A 21,486-nucleotide genomic window follows, 5' to 3' on the forward strand; every position below is an offset into this window, starting at 1 on the left:
GACCATTGCTGACCATATTGTCGCATGGTGTGTTAGTGTGTGTACATCATATATCACATTTACTGTCTACACAATGTAACAATAAAGAGCATATTGTTGCACAATAATATTATATTAGGACTGAATTATTGGCACTATTACACGTCAGTTAACTACATAACACACACGCTCACACATATGATATATACATATGTATACTATTTATTCAGCTTGGCTTATGTACACACAGACTATATTTAAAAATGTGGTTTTGCTGCGACACCTAGTGGTCAAAGCGTCCTTTTGGAAAATGCATGTAATTGTGAACTCTGTGTCCACAAAAATTAGATCATTTGTTGGAGTTCGTTTGTTGGCCCGGAGTCGTGATGTCTCACACCTGGTGCAGTGATGCTGTCATGGAAATATTTAATCAGATGTGGAGAATAAAGAAAGAACAGGACGAGACAGGTGGGACTATACTGTAGAATAATTGTATAAGAGGCAGCTTAAATCTGCCATAGCAAATATGCTTTTAAAAATCTGATTTAAAAAACATATATATACAAATTGTGGACAATGTGTCCATGAGCTCATATTTGATTAAAAGCTTGCCAGTTCTTTTCCTTTCTTAGTCTCCCCCTGTTACCAGTCAGTGTCTCTCCCTGAAGAGGGAGACATTCTGGCATTTACATAAAATAATAAATCAAAAATCAAAGAACTGTAGGCCTATTTGAACAATGCACCAGTGTGACACGATAAAGTCCATTTTAGGGAAAGCACATTAATTGTTAAGACATTAAAAACATTCCTATTTTTAATCGGTTTGTGAATGTTTATCTGTTTATTAACTTCTCTTTTTTTTTTTCTTTGAAAGTCTTCCCTCCTTTCTAAGACGCTGCATGAAGTTATTATCCACCCCTGAAGAGGGGAAAGGGAGGGCAGGGCTGCTGGTGTGTCCCAGCCCTCTGCATCCAGCGCAGCTGGTGCGTCGCTCCGCAGCTGCAGAGGTGCGCCACACTCACTATGGCTTTAGCCGCAAGCAGGACGCTCTTAGCACTATTCGTCACGTTTCTCGCGCCAGGATGCGGATGGGCAGGTAAAGGCGTTGTTTACTTTCTCTTGAGCAGGTGCACACTTTGCACTCTGTCCGCTGTTGCAGTTTGTATACACATGTTGCTGCAGACTGCGCATTTTAATATACATCACATATATATGTGTATATATATATATATATATATATATATATATATATATACATATATATATGTAATGCTCATACTTTTGTTTTAAAAAGGGGGAAAAAAACACAAGAATGTGTATGTGCACGCGCGCACATGTGCGCACTTTCTGCTGACTTTCTAATGATTTTTCACATACAAGGCAATAGAGTGAACTATTTAGAGTGCATAGTAGCAGATGTGAAATTGTGAGCAATTACCCGAAATATGGACTTTGACAGATGTGTGACTTTATGGGTGGAAAATGTGACGCTGGACTGTTGAGCAGCAAACACTTCATTTACTTCAAACAGCTGAATAAATGTGATCAGCAATTTAATTATGATAATAGAAATCAGGCTACTTTGAAGGGGGGGGGAGTGCTTTAGTTGCAATTTCACGCATTGCTGAGTAATCTAGCTGATGGTGGTGATAAATTCAGTTTCATGGGAGAGTGTAAGTGGAAGGGGTTCAACTTCTCTGTCTGTCACACTTCCTCTGGGCTGTGTTGCTGTAACGCTTTGAAGCCCTGCAGCAGTTGTCAGCAGTGAGTGAAATACTGCACTGTATCCCAGAAACGAATCAAAAGTGAATCAAGATGCTTTTAATCAAAGATAACATCCAGGCTTTTATCACAGACTTCTACCTGTCTGCGCAGGGATAAATCACATATAGTTTCTTTTTTCAGATCACAGCAGCACACATGTTTTTGAAGTCTCTCTAGTCCTGTTTGTAAAATCAATTTTTGGCCAACGAAAGTCTTCAGGCTCCAAATGTCAAAAGTGCAATGAAGTCAGCTAAGACTTTTTGTCTGAGTTCAAAGGCCAGTCGTTCTTTTTTTTCTGAATGTGTATGAGGTCATTGCTTTCTGTGCTTATGGTCATCTGCTCTTTGTGTTGGTCTTTTCCTCTGGATCGCCCCCCCCCCTCCTTTTATTAAGCAATTTAAGAGCGCTTGTGCACTTTATTTGCCCCTGCAACACTTGCAACGCCCCTGCAGCTTCACATTCACTCACGTCTTCACCTTCACACCTGGGAGCCGCTCGGTATGACACTTCATTGCTGCCGAGGAGTGGAGCAGTTTGGACTTAAACGCCTCCATCACAGACAGTTTGATTGATTAAGAGACAGGAGAGTGTTATTCATTAATTTTCTCTGCTCTCATGTCATCAGCTTGTCTTAAAAGCTTTTTTGCCATTGGGCATCTGGGCACCTAGAACAGAAACACACTTTATTTGGATTGTAAACAATGCCAACATTGTCCATTCAGTCCATAAGCCCCTGGAAAGTTGAATGTAATGTAGTAATTGGGTCAGAGAGTGAGGGGGAAAGAGAGAATCATGTCCTTGCAGGCCAGTGGAATTCCATTTTTTTTTCCCTGCGCCACTCAAAAAAGCCGTAGTTCTGCAGGAACATCTCCTGTCAGCTCTCACAGAAACCTCAGGACCCTCATCACTTCCACACCTTTTCTTTGAGAGAACACAAGAATCACAGAAAGGGGCAGGGGCAGCGTGTGCCTAATATTTCTAATATTTTCCACAGTGATCACTTGTTACAGTTTGACCCAGTGCCAAACCTGCCAGTGATGGCATGTCTTGTGTGATGATGTCATTCCTAGATGCAGTTCCAGTTATTTAAACAAACGCCACCTGGACTTAAGAACACACCTGTCAGAGGAGACGTCGGTACACTATGTGTGGTGTATAAACTAACACAGTCACATGTCAGACCTTATTAGTGAGAGAGGATAATACAGTAAGTCACACTAATGTCTGTAGTGGTGTCAGGTGTATAACTCCTAACAAAAAAATGTAGTCTGACATGTCTGGTGATTGATGTGCTGGTGTGAGGAGGGCAGCAGCCATGGCTTTAATGGTGTGTTGACTTTATGATAAAGTCGGTTACTACTTGAGAGAGGTTACTGGAGGTCAGAGGGGAGAGGAATTTAAGACTGACACGGGTGCGACCAAGAATTCTGTAGCCCCCGGCAAGATCTGACACCAACCCCCACCACCATTTTTATTTTCCTGGTCACAATTATCCTTTTTTAAATGGCCTTTCTTTCACATCTGGAGTCAGATAAAAGTTGCAAAATCAGGATTTTCTGTCCTACTCCGTCCCAGGCCGTAAATAATACATCATAAAACCTAACAAAATCTAACCGAGGGCCGTGATTAGCTCGGGGGCCAGACTTTGGACATGCCTGGTAAGTGTTCAGACCTGGCATTAGAATTAGTCTCAGGAGAGCGCTGTAGGGACTAATGTGAATGCACACATCACTCATCCCTAGGAATCCGAAATTTCATTTCGCCTGGTGCCGTGTTGACATTCCAGCTCAGTCACACTGGTGTCCACTCATATGTCATTATGTCCCCTGCTTAATTGGCTGTCTCCCTTTGAACGGGAACATTGACATCATGTGTTGTGAAGAAGACCTGAAACTAGCGACTGAAACCATTAACTCCTCAGCAGAATGTTTACTGACGTTATAAACCAAGCGCAAAGTCGACTCATTTTCCCATGGATGGATTCAAACAGAAATCAATGTTCATTATATTGTTACTTCCTGATTGACTTCACAGAGGAAACAGTCTATGTCTGCGACACATGTGTCCACATTCCTTCACCTCACAAACAACGCTGCCCACCATCCATTGGTTTTATGTTTTTGTTTGTTTTTTATTACTCTCTCTGCACTACATAATATTGTTTTTGCAGTGAAGTCATTTGTGTCAAAAATGAATGATAATGTGCAGGGCAGCTGTCTTATCTGTAATGAGAGGGAGACAGTGTTTCACTCTTTTTCTGCCTGTTCCCATCGGATTCCTTGATTTCAACTTCTGCCTGGTCTGTTAAACTCATGTTGAGCTTTTCACTTAACAGGTTTTCATTTGTGGTTTCCAATAAAATCTCTTGCTTTCTAAACTAATACATTTGCCCTGAGGTAAAAAAAAAAAAAAAAAGACAATTTATCATAGTCGTAAATGTAATTTATAGGGGAAATGGACAAAAGACAGAGGTGCAACTCCTTTGACAGTTATTTGTTTCCAGTTTCAATATTATGTCAAAAGTGTGGAAGGATTTGAAGTGACCTCTGCAGATGTAATAATTCAATTGTTGTGTTTGTAGCTTATATCGTAAATGTAGATCCATTCAGTTCCTTAAAACTCTTTACTTTTATGTTAATGATACAGCCACAACCAGAAGTTGCTGCCTCCTCAGTCGATCCACTGACGATCCACTGACCAGCACCATCAAACCTCACTAAGACTAAAACGAACGAGACAAAAATGTGTTAAGTGGACAACATTTTCCCACGACTTAGTCTCCTTGGTCTAGTGTCATCTTTAATGAAAACAGACACATGTGATCCTCAGTACCACTGATCAGTGAAGTAGAACAAGTGCCTCCTCAGTGTATTTAGCCGTTTGCATAGGTTTTATTAGGTGTTTGCCTCCACCCGTTGCAGTCTGGAAGAGAGCGTCTTTGTTAAGATAATGTGTTGTTGTTTTCATTAGGACTATATGCAGAACCAAGTCGACTTTAGCTGTTTTTTTGTGTTGTGAGAACCACAACTAATTTTGTTTTCCCCCATTTTATTCTGGCTGGAATTTTTGACGGATGACTCAAAACAAAACCCTTGGACAAAAGAAGAAAAAAAGCAAAAATCTCTGCATTGCTGAGGTAGTGGTGAATAAGAAAATCATTTTTTATGGTCATTTTATTTTACTGGAGGTTTAGGTTTAGAGTCTTAACCAGAAAGACTGGACTGTGCAACTTAAATTTTGTTTGAAATTTTAAGAGGAACACACAGTACAAATAATGACAAGACGTCCTGGCAGAGAATCACCGCAGAGACATGTCTAATTGTTTGTGACGGCTTGTTGAGCTGCACCAAATAAAACATAAAACAATCGGAAAGTGGAAACTTTTGCATCATTTGTAGTTACTGGAAAGACAAGACGCCTCGGCAAATGACTTCTCTGATCTCGTTTCAAAGCGCTTGCAGATCTGACGATCATTCAAAACTGCATCATCTCCCTCATTAGCCCGTTCACACATGTCTATACTTCCGCACACGTTCACTGGTGATCCCGGTTACTGACGGGACTGTGTGGAAAATGGCAGTGACTGGAGGTTAAAGGGAAACTCGGCAGAGGTGAGCAGAGGGTCAGCGTCTGAGATTTTGTGGCTAGAGTGTCCTCTTGTAAAAGTGGAGTGCATTGCAGGTGCATGAGAGACAGTACTCTCTAGAGTGGTTTTACAGGAGTCCTTTGACCTCAGGGTTTACCTGCATATGGTTTTTATACCAAACTACACATGCACGCACATGTGCGTGTCTGTCTTTTGGATGTTTCAAATTGGCAGCGCACAAAACTATCTGCACTGTTGACTTTGTGTCATTAGGCTATCGTGACTTAATAATCCTCAGGTTTTGCCGCCATTCCTCACATTCTTGATACTTTCCACTGTCTAACTGAATCATACTGTCTATTCGTCTTCCACATCCACGAATGCAGGAGAGAAAATGTGGTATCTTTGCTCTGGTTTCCCTTGGTAACGCCCTGAAACCAAGCGTCCCCTTGCAAGATTATGATGTTACATCCACTCAGTTGCTTAACTGCTCCCCAAACTGTTTATTCTTGGAAGGTAATCATGCATCTGCTGTGCTCGAAGGAGCCACGCTTTAATCAGAAATATCTGGCAGGCCTTTGGCCAAATCAGTGAATGATATGTGGACAGAGGAGCAGATCCCATCATACGTAATACACAGACTTATTGGATGCAGGGTGCAACTGATTGAAGTGGGTCCAAACTTTTGTCAGCGCAGTCTGCGGCAGATATCTGATAAAACTCGACTGGGACCGCAAATTAATAAGGAAATAATGAGGACAGCTTCTTTTTTTTCAAATAACAGGGAATGCTCTCTTTCATGCCGTGACTCACAACGTGACATGAGTCTGAATCTTGAGGCCTGCTGCCAGAGTGGTGCCTCTCCGCAGTCTGCAGAAGCAAACGATGAGATGATCCTTTTAGCACCCACTAAAACCTCAGGTCTGTCCTGCAGCACGAGAGGCCCGAGTTGCGGTGATTTCTGAATGTGAAAAATGGAGGCACAGCTGGCAGCACACCTGGAGACACCGAGAATTCAAAGGGATAAAGTGATTTTTGCACTGATGCGAAAGCAAAACTGCTGTTGTAAACCTTTATGGAGCACAGAGAGTCATAGGAACCAGATGTTTATGAGATGGACAGACAACACTCACAGTTATGTGGCAGCAATTGTTGTAAAGTGTGCTCTACTTTTGTTCAAGGACTGCATTACAAGGACTATAGCCAGTGGTGGATCTTAAAATGCTTCTCCTAATTAACACTAAAATGTTGCAGAGAAGCAAAGGTATATTTTTCTCCTTTTCAGCTTTTAAAACATATTCATACCAGTTTAATACTGTTTTAAATGATGCCTAAGTAAGAAAAATGCACACACGTACTGCTCAGATTGAAGTGGATGGTTGTCTCTATGTGATGCCCTGTGATGGACTGACCCCTCATTTTGCCCTATGTCCGTGACACTCATGTGAAGGATAAAGCGGTAGAAGATGGCTGGATTTTCCTCTTACCTTCTTATTTGTTGAGTTTATGTTTGCACAGAAAAATGCCACACGATCATTTATTTAGCATTTCAATCAAAGTATATACGGCGACAATGAGTGAAATCTAACCTTTCTGGCTTCATAGTGGTAGTGTGCAAAGTTTATTCAAAACTAAACCAATACATAACAAAGAAACCATTCAGGCCACCCTCATGCTCCCCCCTTAAGCAGATTGGGACACCAACTTTGATGAATGTGCTCTTATTCTGGCAGATGTGATCAGATTAAGCACATTAAACACTTCCATATTTCAGACTTCCTAGTAGTGTCAATTTTGTTGATTCAGCTGAGGCATTGTTGTTTTTGTTTTTTTTTAGCATCCCTGCAAGCTCTTACACTCACAGCCTGTTCCTAATGAATCAAGTCCATTGTAAATATCTCAAGTGGTTCATTGAGGCCTTTAAGCTGCTTTTCCTTTTCATGCGAGATGATGCGATAATGTCATGTTTTATATTATTGGATTGATGGCCTGTTTGATGTTGTGTTGTCATGCGTTGCATTGTGTGCATGCAAACAATACGAAGGGAAGAAAAACATACAGTGTGTTACTCACAAAAGATTTTATAAAGTACTTACTCTTTGAACTGATTGTTGTCTTGAGCGTTTACTTCCCAAACAAATTCTCATGTATTTATCTAACAATCAAACTAGTTTGGTTGTTTGATTGATTTTCAAGGCTTCCCTGCACATTTGTTTATGCTTCATCAGGATTAAATTGACTATGCCATGTGTAATAAATACAGAGGTGTATTAACAGCATATAGAGCAGAGCAAATTGCAGGATTACACACTGGCACAACACGCCGTCACGTTTACTACAAGGAACAAAAATCCTATTGTTCAAATGAATGTTACACAGACCAAACTTGACTCTAATGTCATTTGCATTGCAGCAGAGAAGCCCCTGCGGACACACAGTGGAAAACAGACCTCTCCGGACAAGGGTCTAAGGGAGAGTTGGGAGCCCTCTATCCATCTGGATGGAAGACCTGTGGACCGCTTCGTAATCAGCTCTAATAAACCCACAAGGTCTCACCGCTTCACAAAAATGGGCAAAGACGTCCGCTCTCCTCTGCTGGAGGATGTCGGTAAGACAGAGACATTGGGACATTTCAGCAGAACTGGTGTGAATGAGAAGAGGATGTGAGACGTTGAGAACAATTGAGTCCTTAATATCAGTTTTCATGGTGTTTGCTTGAGGCGATGCTTGTGGTGGAGTTCTGCACTTCTGTTATCCGTGAGTAAGTCCATCATTGAATATGTTATTATCTAAGTTTGCAAGAAGGAAAGAAAGAAAGAAAGAAAGATCAACAGAAGGAGGTTATTTTAGGCTTTGGAGGAGGAACATTATTTTTAGATATTAAAAGCGTCTGTGGTATTCCTTATCCCTCCTTGTAAAACATAAGACAGGTCCTTATGTTTCTATACACATGACACAGCCTCGTCTGCTTTAGTCATTATTCTATTTTCCTCTGGCCTTGCCATCTTAGAGCCATACTTCACAAGTAGCTGAAAGTCTGTAGCCAACTCCCTCGTTTCCACATCCCAAACCCCGCCCAGATCCTATAACCCCGCTCTCTTGTGTTGTGGCCACTTGACGTTGTGTGTGTACATGTTTGTGTGTGTGTACAACATGCTTGTTTGGTCACGGCTGTGGCAGCGGGTGGAGCCAAGTGATGATGATGATGAAGTTGGGCATTCTTTTGTATTGTGTTCAGAAATATGTATTCATAGATGTGTGTGTGTGTGTGTGCGTGTGTGTGTGTGTTGCCCAGTGTGCGATGTGGCGGCCCTGTGGTCTCTCCAGCTCCAGTTCAGTTTGCCATAAATCCCTGGCAACAGAGCCGTGTCTCAGCATTGGCTTTTCCAGAAATTCCTTGCAGAGTGTTTGTTGTTCCCTCAGCAGCGCGAGAGCAGCATCATCCGTCATAAATAACGCCGCGCTGTTTGCCTCCACGTCATGAAAGTGCCTGGCCAGCGGCTGTTAGAGTAACAAAGAATGAAAGGTGACTAGAGCATCGGGGAGTAGTAAGATGGACAGTAAAGATAAAGACAGACAGACAGACGACTTTATTAATCCCTTTGGGAGGTTCCCTCGGGGAAATTAACAAGTGTAAGACTGGGGGAATAAATAAATAAATAAAACTGTGTATTTCCAAATGAAACACAATTTCGTGTAGGAGACATTGTTTGATAAATCTACATTGACAGTTTATACTTATACTGCTGCAGTGCATAACTTTCCAGTGTAAACAAATGTACTACTTTCAAACGACCGTCAAATGACTTGCCGATTAAGTCTGTCAGCTCCACACAACTCACTCTGAGCGATGTGATGCATTTTATGTCACAACTGATGGAGGCAAAGCAGAACCACAACAGCTGCACGGTAAAGTGAGATTGGACTATGGCTGAAAATGGCAGGAAGCGCCCATGAAATGTTTCCGTGGTGGATTCTACTGCTAAATGTAAACTTGGACAATCGTATTTTAATCACAAACATGATCTTTAGATATTGAAAATGTTATAAAACAAATCAAGTGGTCCATGAACAGCTGTCTAACTTTGCCTGCTTGAGCCAATCACAGCTGCTGCTGTTTCCTTCACCACGCAGCTCCAAGTTTTCTAGGTCATGCTATGTTAAAAGTCAGATATACAACACAACAAAACACTTACTGATTTCATGTAGAAAGTGTATATATGTATATATATATATATATACATATATGTGTATATACAGGATATATATATAGACATACATATTTGTATATATATGTATATATACTGTACATACTGTATGTGACCTTATTGTTTTATTCTAAAGCAATGATACACTTATGGATGTATTCATGAGAAGTGTATTCAACTTCTACGAATTAACCCTCCATTTAAGGTCCAACACTTTAATATATTCCATAAATAACACTATTCAACAATAAAATCCTTTCTCTTTCTTTTAGACCCTGAATGGGTTAACCTGGATGGATTTGCTGTGTTGGGCGGTGCACCTGTCAACAACTCATCAACAGGTAAAACTGAACTCAAGGTGTCTTTAACAACAACAACATGAAGGGAGTGATGCATCTCAGTCTAACATCCATCCAAGTCATTTTGGATATCAGAGAAACTGCCAGATCCAAGCTGATGATGATGAACTGTTTCTTGTGGTGAAAGTTTCTGTTTCTGTTTTTTTGTCTGTGACTCATAGTTTCCCTTCTTGATCCAAATATCATCTATTTGAAAGGCTTCTCTTTTTCTTCTCATGTCGACCACCTCATTAATTATCACTTATTTATGTGTCACTGTTTTCAGTGACTGTAAAATGAAAGGGGATAACTTCAGAGAGTTAATGTAGTAGTCAAGGAATAGCAAATGAATTGCCCTTAAAGTAATTAATTAATCAAGCAAAGCACACAAGTCTCAAAGGTACAAACAAATGTAGATTTAGTTTTATTATCAATTTAACTTTAGATATTATTCATGTGGATTTTTAACATGTAAAAAGTTACAAAACAGCAGAACAGTGGTTCAGTGGTCAGGACTGTTGCCTCGCCATGATAAGAATTTGGACATATTGGTTTCCGTGTACGCAGTTGAAAACAATGTGCGGGTTTTCTGGCAAATTTAGAGACAGAATGATGAATGGATTGGTAGGACCAAATAATCAAACAATGAATATAAAAAAAAAGGATCGCTATGCAGCAATAATATTTGTCTAACCGTTATTTAAACTCTTCAAAGGAAATGAGATGTTTTGTCATGTGTTGTTTTTTGAAGTCAGGCTCATAAAGAAGAAAGGAAGTACGTCACTTTGACCCGTTGCCTTTGTTATTGTCCTCTTAATTCCTTACAAAGTCATGAATCACTAAAGAACACTGTATGTCATGGGAGCACACAGCAGTGTAGAACAGGTAGACACACGCACGCTTTGTGTTTGTACTTTTCCTTTTCCTGTGGACAGTTAAGCTCCTCCAAACCACTTCTGTAGACTTTGTGGAGGGAACACGGAACAAATCTATTCGAATTCCACACAGATAGCATCAGAACCAGGACTTTTCTTGCTACGAGACAACCGTGCCAACCACTGAACCGCCATGCTGCTCTAGAGTTTCACCCGTATTTATTCAAGGCAGAGCTAGCTGCTGCGGAGACGCACATAATTGTTAAGTTAAATCTCTAGTGAATGAAGTCAAAGAAGTTCTGTGTTTCTACACGGTTAATATGACTTAATCTTGTAGAAACACAGAGGCATTGCACATGTCACCAAGTGGGGTGTTTTTTTTGCTCCCCTGCTACGAACAGCGTTTGCCATATAAAGTCATTTGGAGATTATACAGGACTTAAGCCCAAGATTCAGTCTATTTAGTTGTGTTTCTAATTGTCACAAAACGCTCCAAATGCTATCTAAACCGATTATCACAATATTATTACTATGTCTTTATAAAAAATAATCAGGGCTAAAATAATGGATGACAAAGATAATCCTGTAGTTTATTTGACATCAGTTAGAGAACATCTCTGCCAGCTCTGGCTTACTTCATTATTTCTGTCTCCAAGAAAGCCACTGAGGATTGTTTGTGTAGCTGTTGAAGGAAACTGTGGCTAAACTGAGAAATATAATCCACTGTAAGACCCAAAGTCACTAAATCACATTTGCAAAGTTTAGATTTGCTTTTGTAGTTGTTGAAAGGAAGAGGACTAAGGCCCAAAGTCTTTGAGTTGTGTGAAGACGGAGGGAGGAGACAAGAGCAACTTAACCTGAACACACTGAGGTGCTCTCTGTTGCAACAGTAGTATGTCTCTCTCTGTCTGACTGTGTGCTGTAGACTCGCAGCATTTTAGACATTTGAGCTTCCAGGAAAAGACAGAAAGGATCTGGCAGTGAAAGCACTGTGGAGTCAATGGTTTAGCGGTCCGTGGCATGACGACCTAGACCAAAGAATGCACTGTGACAGTTTTCCAGACAGAGAAAGACAGGAAGGAGAAAATCGGAAAAATGAAAAGTCAGCTGATTGAAACCAAATGGAGCGAGCTTTATAGCGAGCGTCGTTGTCTCGGACTATAGTGTGAGGAAAAACAGACAGGTGTGGACCCCGTGATGACACTGGAACAGCAGAAGATCATTGCTTTATACTTTATACTGTAATTATTGTTCTGCTGCTGCAAATAACGTTTGCCTTCTTGACTTAAGCATGCATTTCTTATTTTCAGCCACAACTCAGCAACAATCTAGAAAGTCAAAGTGATTTTAATTTGTCATTAAAAGTAAAAATGTTGGACTGCCCCCAGTGTTTTTTGATAGCGCTCAGGTGGACTTGGAGCGAGAGAAATGCCACAGGTGCAGACACAGATACAGTGAAAAAAAATAATAAATAAAACCAAAAAAATGTAAGAGGAAGAGCAAGAATCAAAAGGGAGTTGCTGCATTACGAAATAAACTGTCAGTGCTCTCCAGATACAAAAAGTAATTTGCTCAGCTGTGCTGGCAGGAGGATAAAGACAGAGACATGTAATAAAACACTCCAAGTCTTACTGAGACAAACCACCTTTTCTGTTATGTATTTTACACCCCATAAATAAAAAGCTCCTTCTCACAATATCTCAGTTGGCATATCCTCATTGGACAGGGAAATCCTACATCACACTCTGGTTTGGACCTGACTCTGAATTTAGCATGGGGCTCCTCTGTTGGGAAACAGCAAATCTTTTTCATCTGACAGTGATTATAAGAAATGGATAAAAGAGGGACAAAGGAGTAATGTGCTGTGTTGCTCAGCACTGAAACCTGAGTTGTTTTCCAAATTAGACTGATTACTTGTGTGGGATTAAATCAGAGGGCAGGACACTCAAAGTTGGATAAGATGGCAATGTGTCCTGATTAGAATTGTTGTACTGACTCATTTCCCAGGGCAGTTGAATCTCTCCACACACCATGAATGAACTATAGATCATGAAGGTAAAGATGAACTTTATTCTGACTTTCTTCTCCATTGTCATCCACCAACAGGTCCGGTCAGGTTTTCACAAACTGCAGTCAGAAATCATCCCTCTGTCAAGAGGGCCACCAGGGTGGACAGGACGATTCACCCATCAGGGGTTTCCAACACTCGGACACACAGGAGGGCACCTCAGTCCTCCTCCGGTCCAAGGCAGCCTGAGAGAGCTGTGGCAGGAACCCCCCTGCTGGAGAGGAGACAGCGTCACAACACCAAACCGCAATCGGATCAGAGGAACCGCAACATGCCAAAACTAAGTAAGAAGACTGCTCATCTCACACTCTTATAGGCCCCCGGTCTGTCCTGGTATTAACATCTGAGTGGTCCGATCACATGGTGACAGCACCAAGTACAGGTTTGTAAGCACGTCTAAATTTCCCTCCACGTCAGATCAAAAAAGGACATTTGGAGGTGGTTTGAGGACACATGTGGCCACATTCCTGAGCATGTAGGAATGTGGCCACAGGACGGATCAGAAACTGTCTCCAGCTGGCATCCTTTGACGTGCTGCAGTCTCACTGTAAACTGCAGGATTTCTACACACCAAAACTAAATTATTTGTAGCTGCTGCCCCCACAGAAGTAACACTGATCATTGAATGCTTTCTTTTATCCTGGGGTAAAAATCAAATTTCATGTTACAACTGTTTGTATAAGGCTTTGATTCACTCAGATGCTCCTGACTCTTTTTCTCTCGCTCTCTCAACAAGTCTTTCGAGACACAGATGGACACATACACACTCAAATCTGTACAGTCGAACTCATTAAAAACACTATTTTGTTCTTTGTTCTTGAAGCCAGATCCGATCCCGTTTTTTTTTTTTGCGAGGTGTGAACAGTCATAATTCTGTCCACTGTCCACTAACACAGATGTTAATACCAGGTCTGTAGGGGAACATAAAAGTGTTAAGTTGCCATAAATAATGATGTATACATATGAAGAGACTGAGTCTCCAAACAACAATGAATAGAATAAATTGAGCTAAATGCATCGATATTGTTTGTACTATCTTTAGTGTCCATAGTGTAAGTGTAAGTGTCCCTTTTTATTCATAGCATCTGAGTCCGTTCATGTGGTGTCACTGCAGGCACAGAAGGTCCTGGGCAAGAGAGCACCCGCCAACAGAGCAGTCGCAACTAAAATAACCACACCAGGTATTTGCAGGTATTTTTCCCCTCTTCTTCTTAGTAAGGTTAATAATACATGGCTCAACAGTTTCGTGTGGTTGTCTGTTTGTGTGTGTGTGTGTTCACCAGAACCACCAGAGTACGAGGCTCGGGACATAAGTGTCAGGGTCATGTCTCCTCAGTCCGTCCTTATCTCCTGGGTGGACCCCCCACTCGAGATGGGGAAAGTGGACCCCGAGGAAATCAGGTGTGATCCGTTTGAAAGTACATGTGTTCGGTGAATGAGACAGAGAGGGGGTGAATGACACCGTCTCACTGAAATTAAACGTTTTTTATTCTCTTCTACTATCAGATCCTACACAGTTAGGTACAGGGAGAAGGGCGAGTCGGCTCGCTGGGAGTACAAAGACAGCACCCAGAGGCGAATGATGATAGAGTCACTGTCTGCCGACAGCATGTATGAATTCTCAGTAAGAATCTCCCAGGACGAAAATCATGGCAAGTGGAGCGTCTCAGTCTTTCAAAGGACTCCTGAGTCAGGTTTGTACTGCCAGTTGAGAATTGCTTGTGAACTATAATGTTGTAGGTTGTGAAGCAGGTGAATTATTGAGATGGAAAGCTATTTACTTTTAATAAAAGTAGGTGCGTATAACGTGCCGAAGCCCTGCACTTTCCTTAGAGTATGAAAAGAGTAATTGTTCTCACAGAAGAGAAATTACTTTTGCACATTCGTGCCTGTTTTCTCTTCTCATCTTACTCTCTCATTTGATATAACTTTGGCTGCCAATCTGTCATGATTGTAGGTTTTAGACTTAGAGTTGCAGTTAATTTTAAAGTCCGTATTTAGCACCTGTCTCAGATTTCATATGTCCTTCTGTGCTTCTACACAGGATCTCAAGTGGAGGTTCTCTGACAATGTATTGCAGCAGTATTTCCTTCAGAAATATCCTTGCTGTTTTTTCCTAATTTGACCAGCAATTTCTTCCTGCTGTTCCCTGTGTGTGGATTCTGGTTTCTGTCCTGCTGCTCCTCCTTTAACTGTTGTCTCTACAGTCACATGCACATGTATTCCCTTCACTCATTAGCACCATCTGGACCACCGGAGAACTTTGAAGTCAAGCCACTAAGAGGAAAAGGAACTGCTGTCATTGCAACATGGGATCCACCTGAGGAACCCAATGGCAGGATAAGAGGTCAGTTACAAAGGGTTAGTTAATAGTTATTTAGTAAATGTGAAAGTGTTTAAATTTGACTTTCTGCTATCCCAGCACCACCTATATTGTAGTTTTCTTTTTCTTTTGTTACTGACTGACAGTGTTGGTACTGTAATTTGACCGGTGCAAAAGCTACCTGGATGAGGTGAAGTCCTATGCCTTATGCCATTTGTGATTCACAAACTTCCTTGTGTTACACAGCATGTTAGTAGTTAGTGTCATGATTCAAGTGGGTAATGTGTGCTGTGCTGAAGCCACAAAGTTATTCAATATTGCGACTATTAGGTAAATTACCATCAAAACAATGAAAGCAAGGTATTTATATATGTGTAGTACAAATAAATCACTGAGTGTGGGAGCTGCCAGCGACTGAGAATGTGTTAAAATGATCAACTAATGGAAGTCAGTGATATTTCTACTTCTCTTCACTAGTTACTGTAGCTGTGGCAACTGGACTTGCTTGAGCTACATTTGAAGATGTTTAACCTCTCATCTAACATCAGAACTGAAGAACATCTCCACTTTCAAAGTGGAATACAAACACAAGAGCACATTGGGTTATCGCAGATATTGACTGTTGTAAAATCTGAGCTTGAAAAGGACATGAAAGTAGCTAAAACCTAAATCGACCTTACAATATTAAATGGTCTCAATACATCTCTTAACTATAACTGTTCATCATCTACTTCTGCACAGAATACATCATGTCTTATGCTCCTGCCATGAAGCCATTTGGAATGAAAAGTGTGACATACCGTGGAAGCACCACAACAGCCACAGTAGAGGGCCTCACACCGGGAGACAGGTACATCTTCAAGATTAGAGCCACCAATAGAAGGGGACAGGGACCACAAAGCAAGGCCTTCAGTGTTGCCATGCCAGGATGTAAGCATTGCTGCTCTTTATTTTCAAGCATGGGCACTTCAAAATTAGTTTAATCCTAAATTCTTGACAATGTGTGTCCACTGCCAGCCAGCAGCACTGCCTCGTCGTTCTCAAAACCCAAGGTCATCCACAGGCCTAGCTACACTCCTTCCGAACTGGAAATTGACAATGAGGAATCTGAACCCTTGTCAACAGAAGCACCAGAGGAGCCAACCACAATGTCACCAGTCACCAGTCCTCAGACGCGCCCTGTTGCATCCGTCAACAGGCGTCAACGCCCGCTTTCTCAGACACGCTCTTATCACAGCATCTTCTCCTCTGTAAGGGGCTTGGGTAGGAACTCGGGAAACAGGGGTTCCTCCAGAGGAAGGGGTCAAGATAGAGAAGATGAAGAGAAGGAAGATGAGACAATACCCACAACACCACCTCCAGTCAAAGAAACAACAACATTGAAGGTTGTTCTTGAGACAAAAGAACCAGACAATGACGTGTCTCCTGAATTTGAGGAGGATGCAAGATATAATGAGGAGCCGCGAACTACTGAAACACCCAGCCTCAAAGTTTTGACACCCTCACCAAATAAACCAGTTTTTGCTCAACCCAAACCACTTCCCAGAAGGCCCATTAAAATAAGGGTCCATAAAAAAACAGCATCTAATTCTGCTTCATCATCATCATCTTCATCCTCCTCTATTCCCTCTTCTGATTCATCATCATCTTCTTCTCCCTCCATTCCCTCTTCATCGCCCTCAACCTCACCTTCTTCCCCCTCTTTATCATCCTCCTCACATATTCAAGAGTCTGCAGCCAGTAGAGAGGAGTATGTGGCATCTTCATACCCCAAGAGTGAAGATACCTATGGTAAGGACACAGTTAGTTACAACAAACCTTCCACTCCAGTTCTTAAAGAGGACAGTTCACAGCAGTCAGGGACTGCCCCTCTTGGTAGAAGTCCAGCTTCAGGAGGCCGCAACAGTGGGTCTAACTTTGGTTCTAGATATGGTTTTAGTCGAAGACGTCCTTTGTTAAGAGGCAATTCAACTCGAATGCTGAATGGTTATAAACCTGTCATCACCTCACAGTTGAATATGCCAAGCAGAACTCTAAACCCCGCAACATCAAAGACACATATTTCAGCATCATCACAAGCCACTGTACCAGAAAGGACTAACAGCCAAACAACATCTGATACGTATAATTCCGACAGGCCTCAGACTAGCTCACAGTCCAGGTCACATGGCGTTAAAATATCAGATAAACAAAGCTCAAGCATTTTGCCATCAACATCACAAAGCAGCTCACAACATCCATCCACTGCCGCTACATCTGGTTCTCATCCATCAATATCACACAGAGGCTCTCACAGCTCTGCAACGTCACATAGCACACACAACTCAAACACATCACCTGAGGTAGATTTAACATACAGCAAAGGAAATTATGACAGTCAAATTAAAAACGCAGATACAGAAGTAGCAAAAGTTGAGGAGCCTAGTGAGGAGCCTACGTTAAGCACTAAAACACAACCCACAGAGGAGAGTGTAAAGAAAGAAGGAAGGGAGGAGAGCACTGATGTAAAACCTGCGGTTTCTCGTACCAGAATTAGCCCATCAATGCTTGAAAGGTTCCCCTGGCTAGCTAGTCATTATCCAGGCAGAGGAACTTCAGGAACAAGGACATCATCTTCCCGGCAGGATGGAAGGACGCCATGGACTAGGACTTCATCCTCTGTAGGGGCTGGCAGACCCATCTTAAGGGGGACACCCACCAGGATCTCAGGTGCCACAGGTGCCTCTGGGGTGTCCACAATACAGGAGACCAGTGAAGATCTAAATGCTCCTTCCACTGATGACTCACTAAAGAATGGGGTTAGGGCAAGCTCTATTAAGCCACCTTTGATTGATAAAAATATTGCATCCAGTGACTCTAAAAACCCAATTACCCCCTCCTCTTCTTCACCATCCACTTCTTCAAATTCCCATCATTCTATGAGTGGACACAGAAACTCAAGCGGGACCATTCATAGAGGAACATCTCGTAACAATAATAATAATAATCATGATAAGTCTTATGTTGACGTAGGGAGTCGGGAAGTTAGTGGGAAAAATGACAAAGTTTCAGATCCCATTGTCTCTCAGAAGAGTCCTGCTGTTCCACCCGCTGACCTTGACAGAAACATAGAGGACAACGAGAGTGTGGATACAAGGGAAACTACCTCTGAGACCAGAACAGGCACATCTTTAAGAATCACTCCAACTCTCCGTCGTCCTGGTGTGGGGGCGAATGGGAGGGTACGCTCCCCTCTGTCGGCTAACAGGCATTTTGGTGGGTCTAGAATTCCCTTCAGACCACAACCGGCTCAGAACACAAGACTGGGTTCGTCAACACCTGAATCATTTTCATCCTCGTTTGATTCTTCTTCGTCAAATTCACCTCAATCAGTGTTGACTTCAGATAATGAAGCTGGCACTGACACTACTGAGACAAAGACAGAGGCAAAAACTGGAGGAAACTCACAGTCCACAGTGTCATCATCTTCAGCTTCTTCTTCATCCAGAGACAGCTTTAGGGGACAGGGGTCTAGGCCTCGGTACCCTATCACCAGAGGGAAACCAACCAATGGAGGCTCATCCAAACCTGCCATAGGAAATGGTAAACTCAGTTGTTAAAGTGCATGAGATTTTATGAGCAAAAATTAAATAATAATAGGTGTGAATCGAAAAAACTTAATACTTTGATCACTCAGGTAAAAATGGACGATCCAACCTGACACCAGCAAACAATAAAGATTCCTCCACATCTCATGGAACCAGTAAGGCTACTGGTCAAAGGTTCATCACTGGACCTGATGGAACCAAATGGGTACCCCACTTTAAGATTTTAAATCCTTACTTTTAACCAAAAGCTCAACATTTAGGAAAAGATGAGAGGATAATGTTGATGAAAATGTTAGAAAGTATCACAATCAATCATATCAAAGTAAAAAAATTTAACCATCTGACATAGGCAGACACATTTTTCATTTAACCATTGGCAAGAAAACAAATAACCATACTTTCCAATTATTTTTTACATTATCTTAATGTTGCAATATTATTTGAATGCTGATTTTTGTTCCATCCTTCTAAAGTGTCCTTGAAATTCTTCAAATCCTATGTTCTCATTAAAATGCTTGACTGATTGGATTCTAAATCACACAGTCAATACGAGTTCACATTGTCTTTACACGGATTACTCTATATAGTTGTTCTTTGTGTCTGTCTAGGTGGCAGACTTGGAGAGGGGGATTCTTATGAACCAGGATGGACAAATCCTCCAGGACTCCCAAGGCAAACCCAAGAGAATAGTGCTTGGCGAGGATGGCCGCACAATTTTTGGTGATACACTACCATCGATTTCACATTACATTTAAACATACTATATAGAGACTGAACGTGAATGTGGTTCTGAGATGCGGTCATGCAAATTCTGTTTCCCATCCTTCTCACTTGACCTGTGTGCGGCCTGCCAGACCACAGGGGCAGTCCACTGTTAAACCAGGAAGGTATGGCACTGTTTGGCCATGGCAGAGATAGTCGGCCTGTGATCAACCCAAAGGAGAAGGTCCTCATGATTGGAGGGAAACCTGTGCTTGGCTTGGACCTGCCTAACCGCAGGACATCGACCACCACCACGACCACCGCCACCACCACCACCACCACCACCACCACCACCACTGCTCCTACCACCACTGCAATCACCACAGAGGAGCCTACCACTGCAATGCCGTACCCAACCTGTCCACCAGGAACCTTTTCTAAAACAAATGAGTATGGGTATCCAGTTCTGGATGAAGAAGGAATATTGGACTGTTATCCAGAAGGTGAGTCTATCTTCATCCATCACAAACTGCAGATTGTCATACAAAAATAAAAAAAAAGTAAAGATTTTTGATGAGTAGCCACAATAAACACATTTAGATGCATTGAGATCCAATCACATAGACCACATCCAAGATGTCCACCTGTAATTGGATCCCATGAGAGAGATGTTGACATCAGATCAGAACATGACTGATGTGAGACCACTTAAACCACACTAAAGTCTCCACATCTGGTGCCTGGCTGTTTTACTGGAGCACTGCTTGTTCATAGTTAGCACACTGCTGTCAAAAAGTAATTCTGTTGTTATTCAGTCTCAGTGTGAAGTTGAAATGCTTTGTAAATTGTACGCCTGATCCACAGTAGCCAGGTAAACTAAAAGCAGAAAAGACCTGATGATGCAATTATTCACGAAAAATGGAGAAAGTACATATTTTTTTACAAAACCTTCAGGTGCACATTTGACACTTAAAATATTAAAGTGCTTGTATCTGTGCTCAGGATGGTTTGTGTGGGTGTGCATGTGTATGTGTCTATACCAGTTAAGAAATGTATACATATATGCAATAGCCATATGAGATTGATGCTACAGCTTGTTCTACTTCTCTGACAGAGGAATCCTCAGGATTGGAAATGGACTTCATGGTTACAGTGACCATGGTGCCTGATGCTTTAGCTCTTAAGAAAGGTATTGGCTGAGTTTGGCTTCAGACCGCACTATTGCCACTTGGCTTGACGGACTAAACTGCACTGTTTTCTCATTGTTTGTTAAACGTCTATTGCCCTGTTTGGTTACCATCTGTTTATCTGTACCTCCACCGTCTGCCTCTTTGCACTGCCTGTGGTCTTTGCTTTTTGTCTCTTCTCGTATATCTGTTTGGACTTGGTCCTGGTTCACTGCTGGTATATTGGATACTTTCCATTCTGACTGTTTTTAATCACTTTTCTTGCAAAGACATTGACTCAGACTGCATGTGAACTGCATTACTAAGAGAATGCCCCGGCTAAAGATCCAATGTGATGAATTTGCGGTGATTAACATTGCATTGTAATGTTATAGATAACCCCTAGCTTCAGCTGAATAGAAAACTGCTGTTTGGTTTTTTGTATGTTGTGATTTCACCATAGATATCTGATTGAGTAAACATGTGAGCAGCTTGTGATATTTTATCTGTTTTCCTTTTAGGGGGTTTGCTAGAAAAGTCAACCTGAGCATTACATTATTTTTCTCAGCATTTCCCTGCCATGGCTCAAAGCTGGTTGCATGTGTGTGGACCATGATGTAATGACAAGGTCCACTGATTCAGCACAGAGGAAAAACTGTGATGAAAGATGAATTGAATTTCACCCAATGAACCCTTTCACACTTTCAGCCTCGGAAACTTGACATGGGAAAATGACATGGGAAAAGAGGGTAGCAAAATATTACATAATGATTTAGGCTTGGGTGGTGGGTCTCTCCAAAGTGAGCTCACATATCTCATCCCACAGTTCATTTAATCTTTTAATTCTCTTATTATGCAGCTCATGGTGACACTTGCAGGATTAATGAGTC

The 21,486-nt window shown here is 41.7% G+C and overlaps 1 protein-coding gene across 3 annotated transcripts in view; it reads left to right on the plus strand.

Annotated features, from left to right (window-relative positions):
* Window positions 1-921: 921 nt before the first annotated feature.
* Window positions 922-21,486, plus strand: part of fndc1 (fibronectin type III domain containing 1) — a 33,529-nt gene continuing 12,964 nt past the window's right edge. The window contains exons 1-14 of one of the 3 annotated variants that reach the window (XM_058613671.1): window positions 922-1,075; window positions 7,743-7,937; window positions 9,810-9,878; window positions 12,857-13,102; window positions 13,901-13,999; window positions 14,102-14,219; window positions 14,325-14,512; window positions 15,058-15,165; window positions 15,883-16,071; window positions 16,159-18,723; window positions 18,818-18,933; window positions 19,337-19,448; window positions 19,583-19,933; window positions 20,545-20,619. In XM_058613671.1, the coding sequence (XP_058469654.1) occupies window positions 1,003-1,075; window positions 7,743-7,937; window positions 9,810-9,878; window positions 12,857-13,102; window positions 13,901-13,999; window positions 14,102-14,219; window positions 14,325-14,512; window positions 15,058-15,165; window positions 15,883-16,071; window positions 16,159-18,723; window positions 18,818-18,933; window positions 19,337-19,448; window positions 19,583-19,933; window positions 20,545-20,619 (4,504 nt within the window). In that variant the 5' untranslated portion in view covers window positions 922-1,002. Of the gene's footprint in view, window positions 1,076-7,742; window positions 7,938-9,809; window positions 9,879-12,856; window positions 13,103-13,900; window positions 14,000-14,101; window positions 14,220-14,324; window positions 14,513-15,057; window positions 15,166-15,882; window positions 16,072-16,158; window positions 18,724-18,817; window positions 18,934-19,336; window positions 19,449-19,582; window positions 19,934-20,544; window positions 20,620-21,486 lie in introns of those variants that run through there. The other 2 variants (XM_058613672.1, XM_058613673.1) reach the window with 2 other exon arrangements.

This window comes from Solea solea, chromosome 17 (genome assembly GCF_958295425.1).
Source record: "Solea solea chromosome 17, fSolSol10.1, whole genome shotgun sequence".
NCBI classification, from domain to species: Eukaryota; Metazoa; Chordata; class Actinopteri; order Pleuronectiformes; family Soleidae; genus Solea; species Solea solea.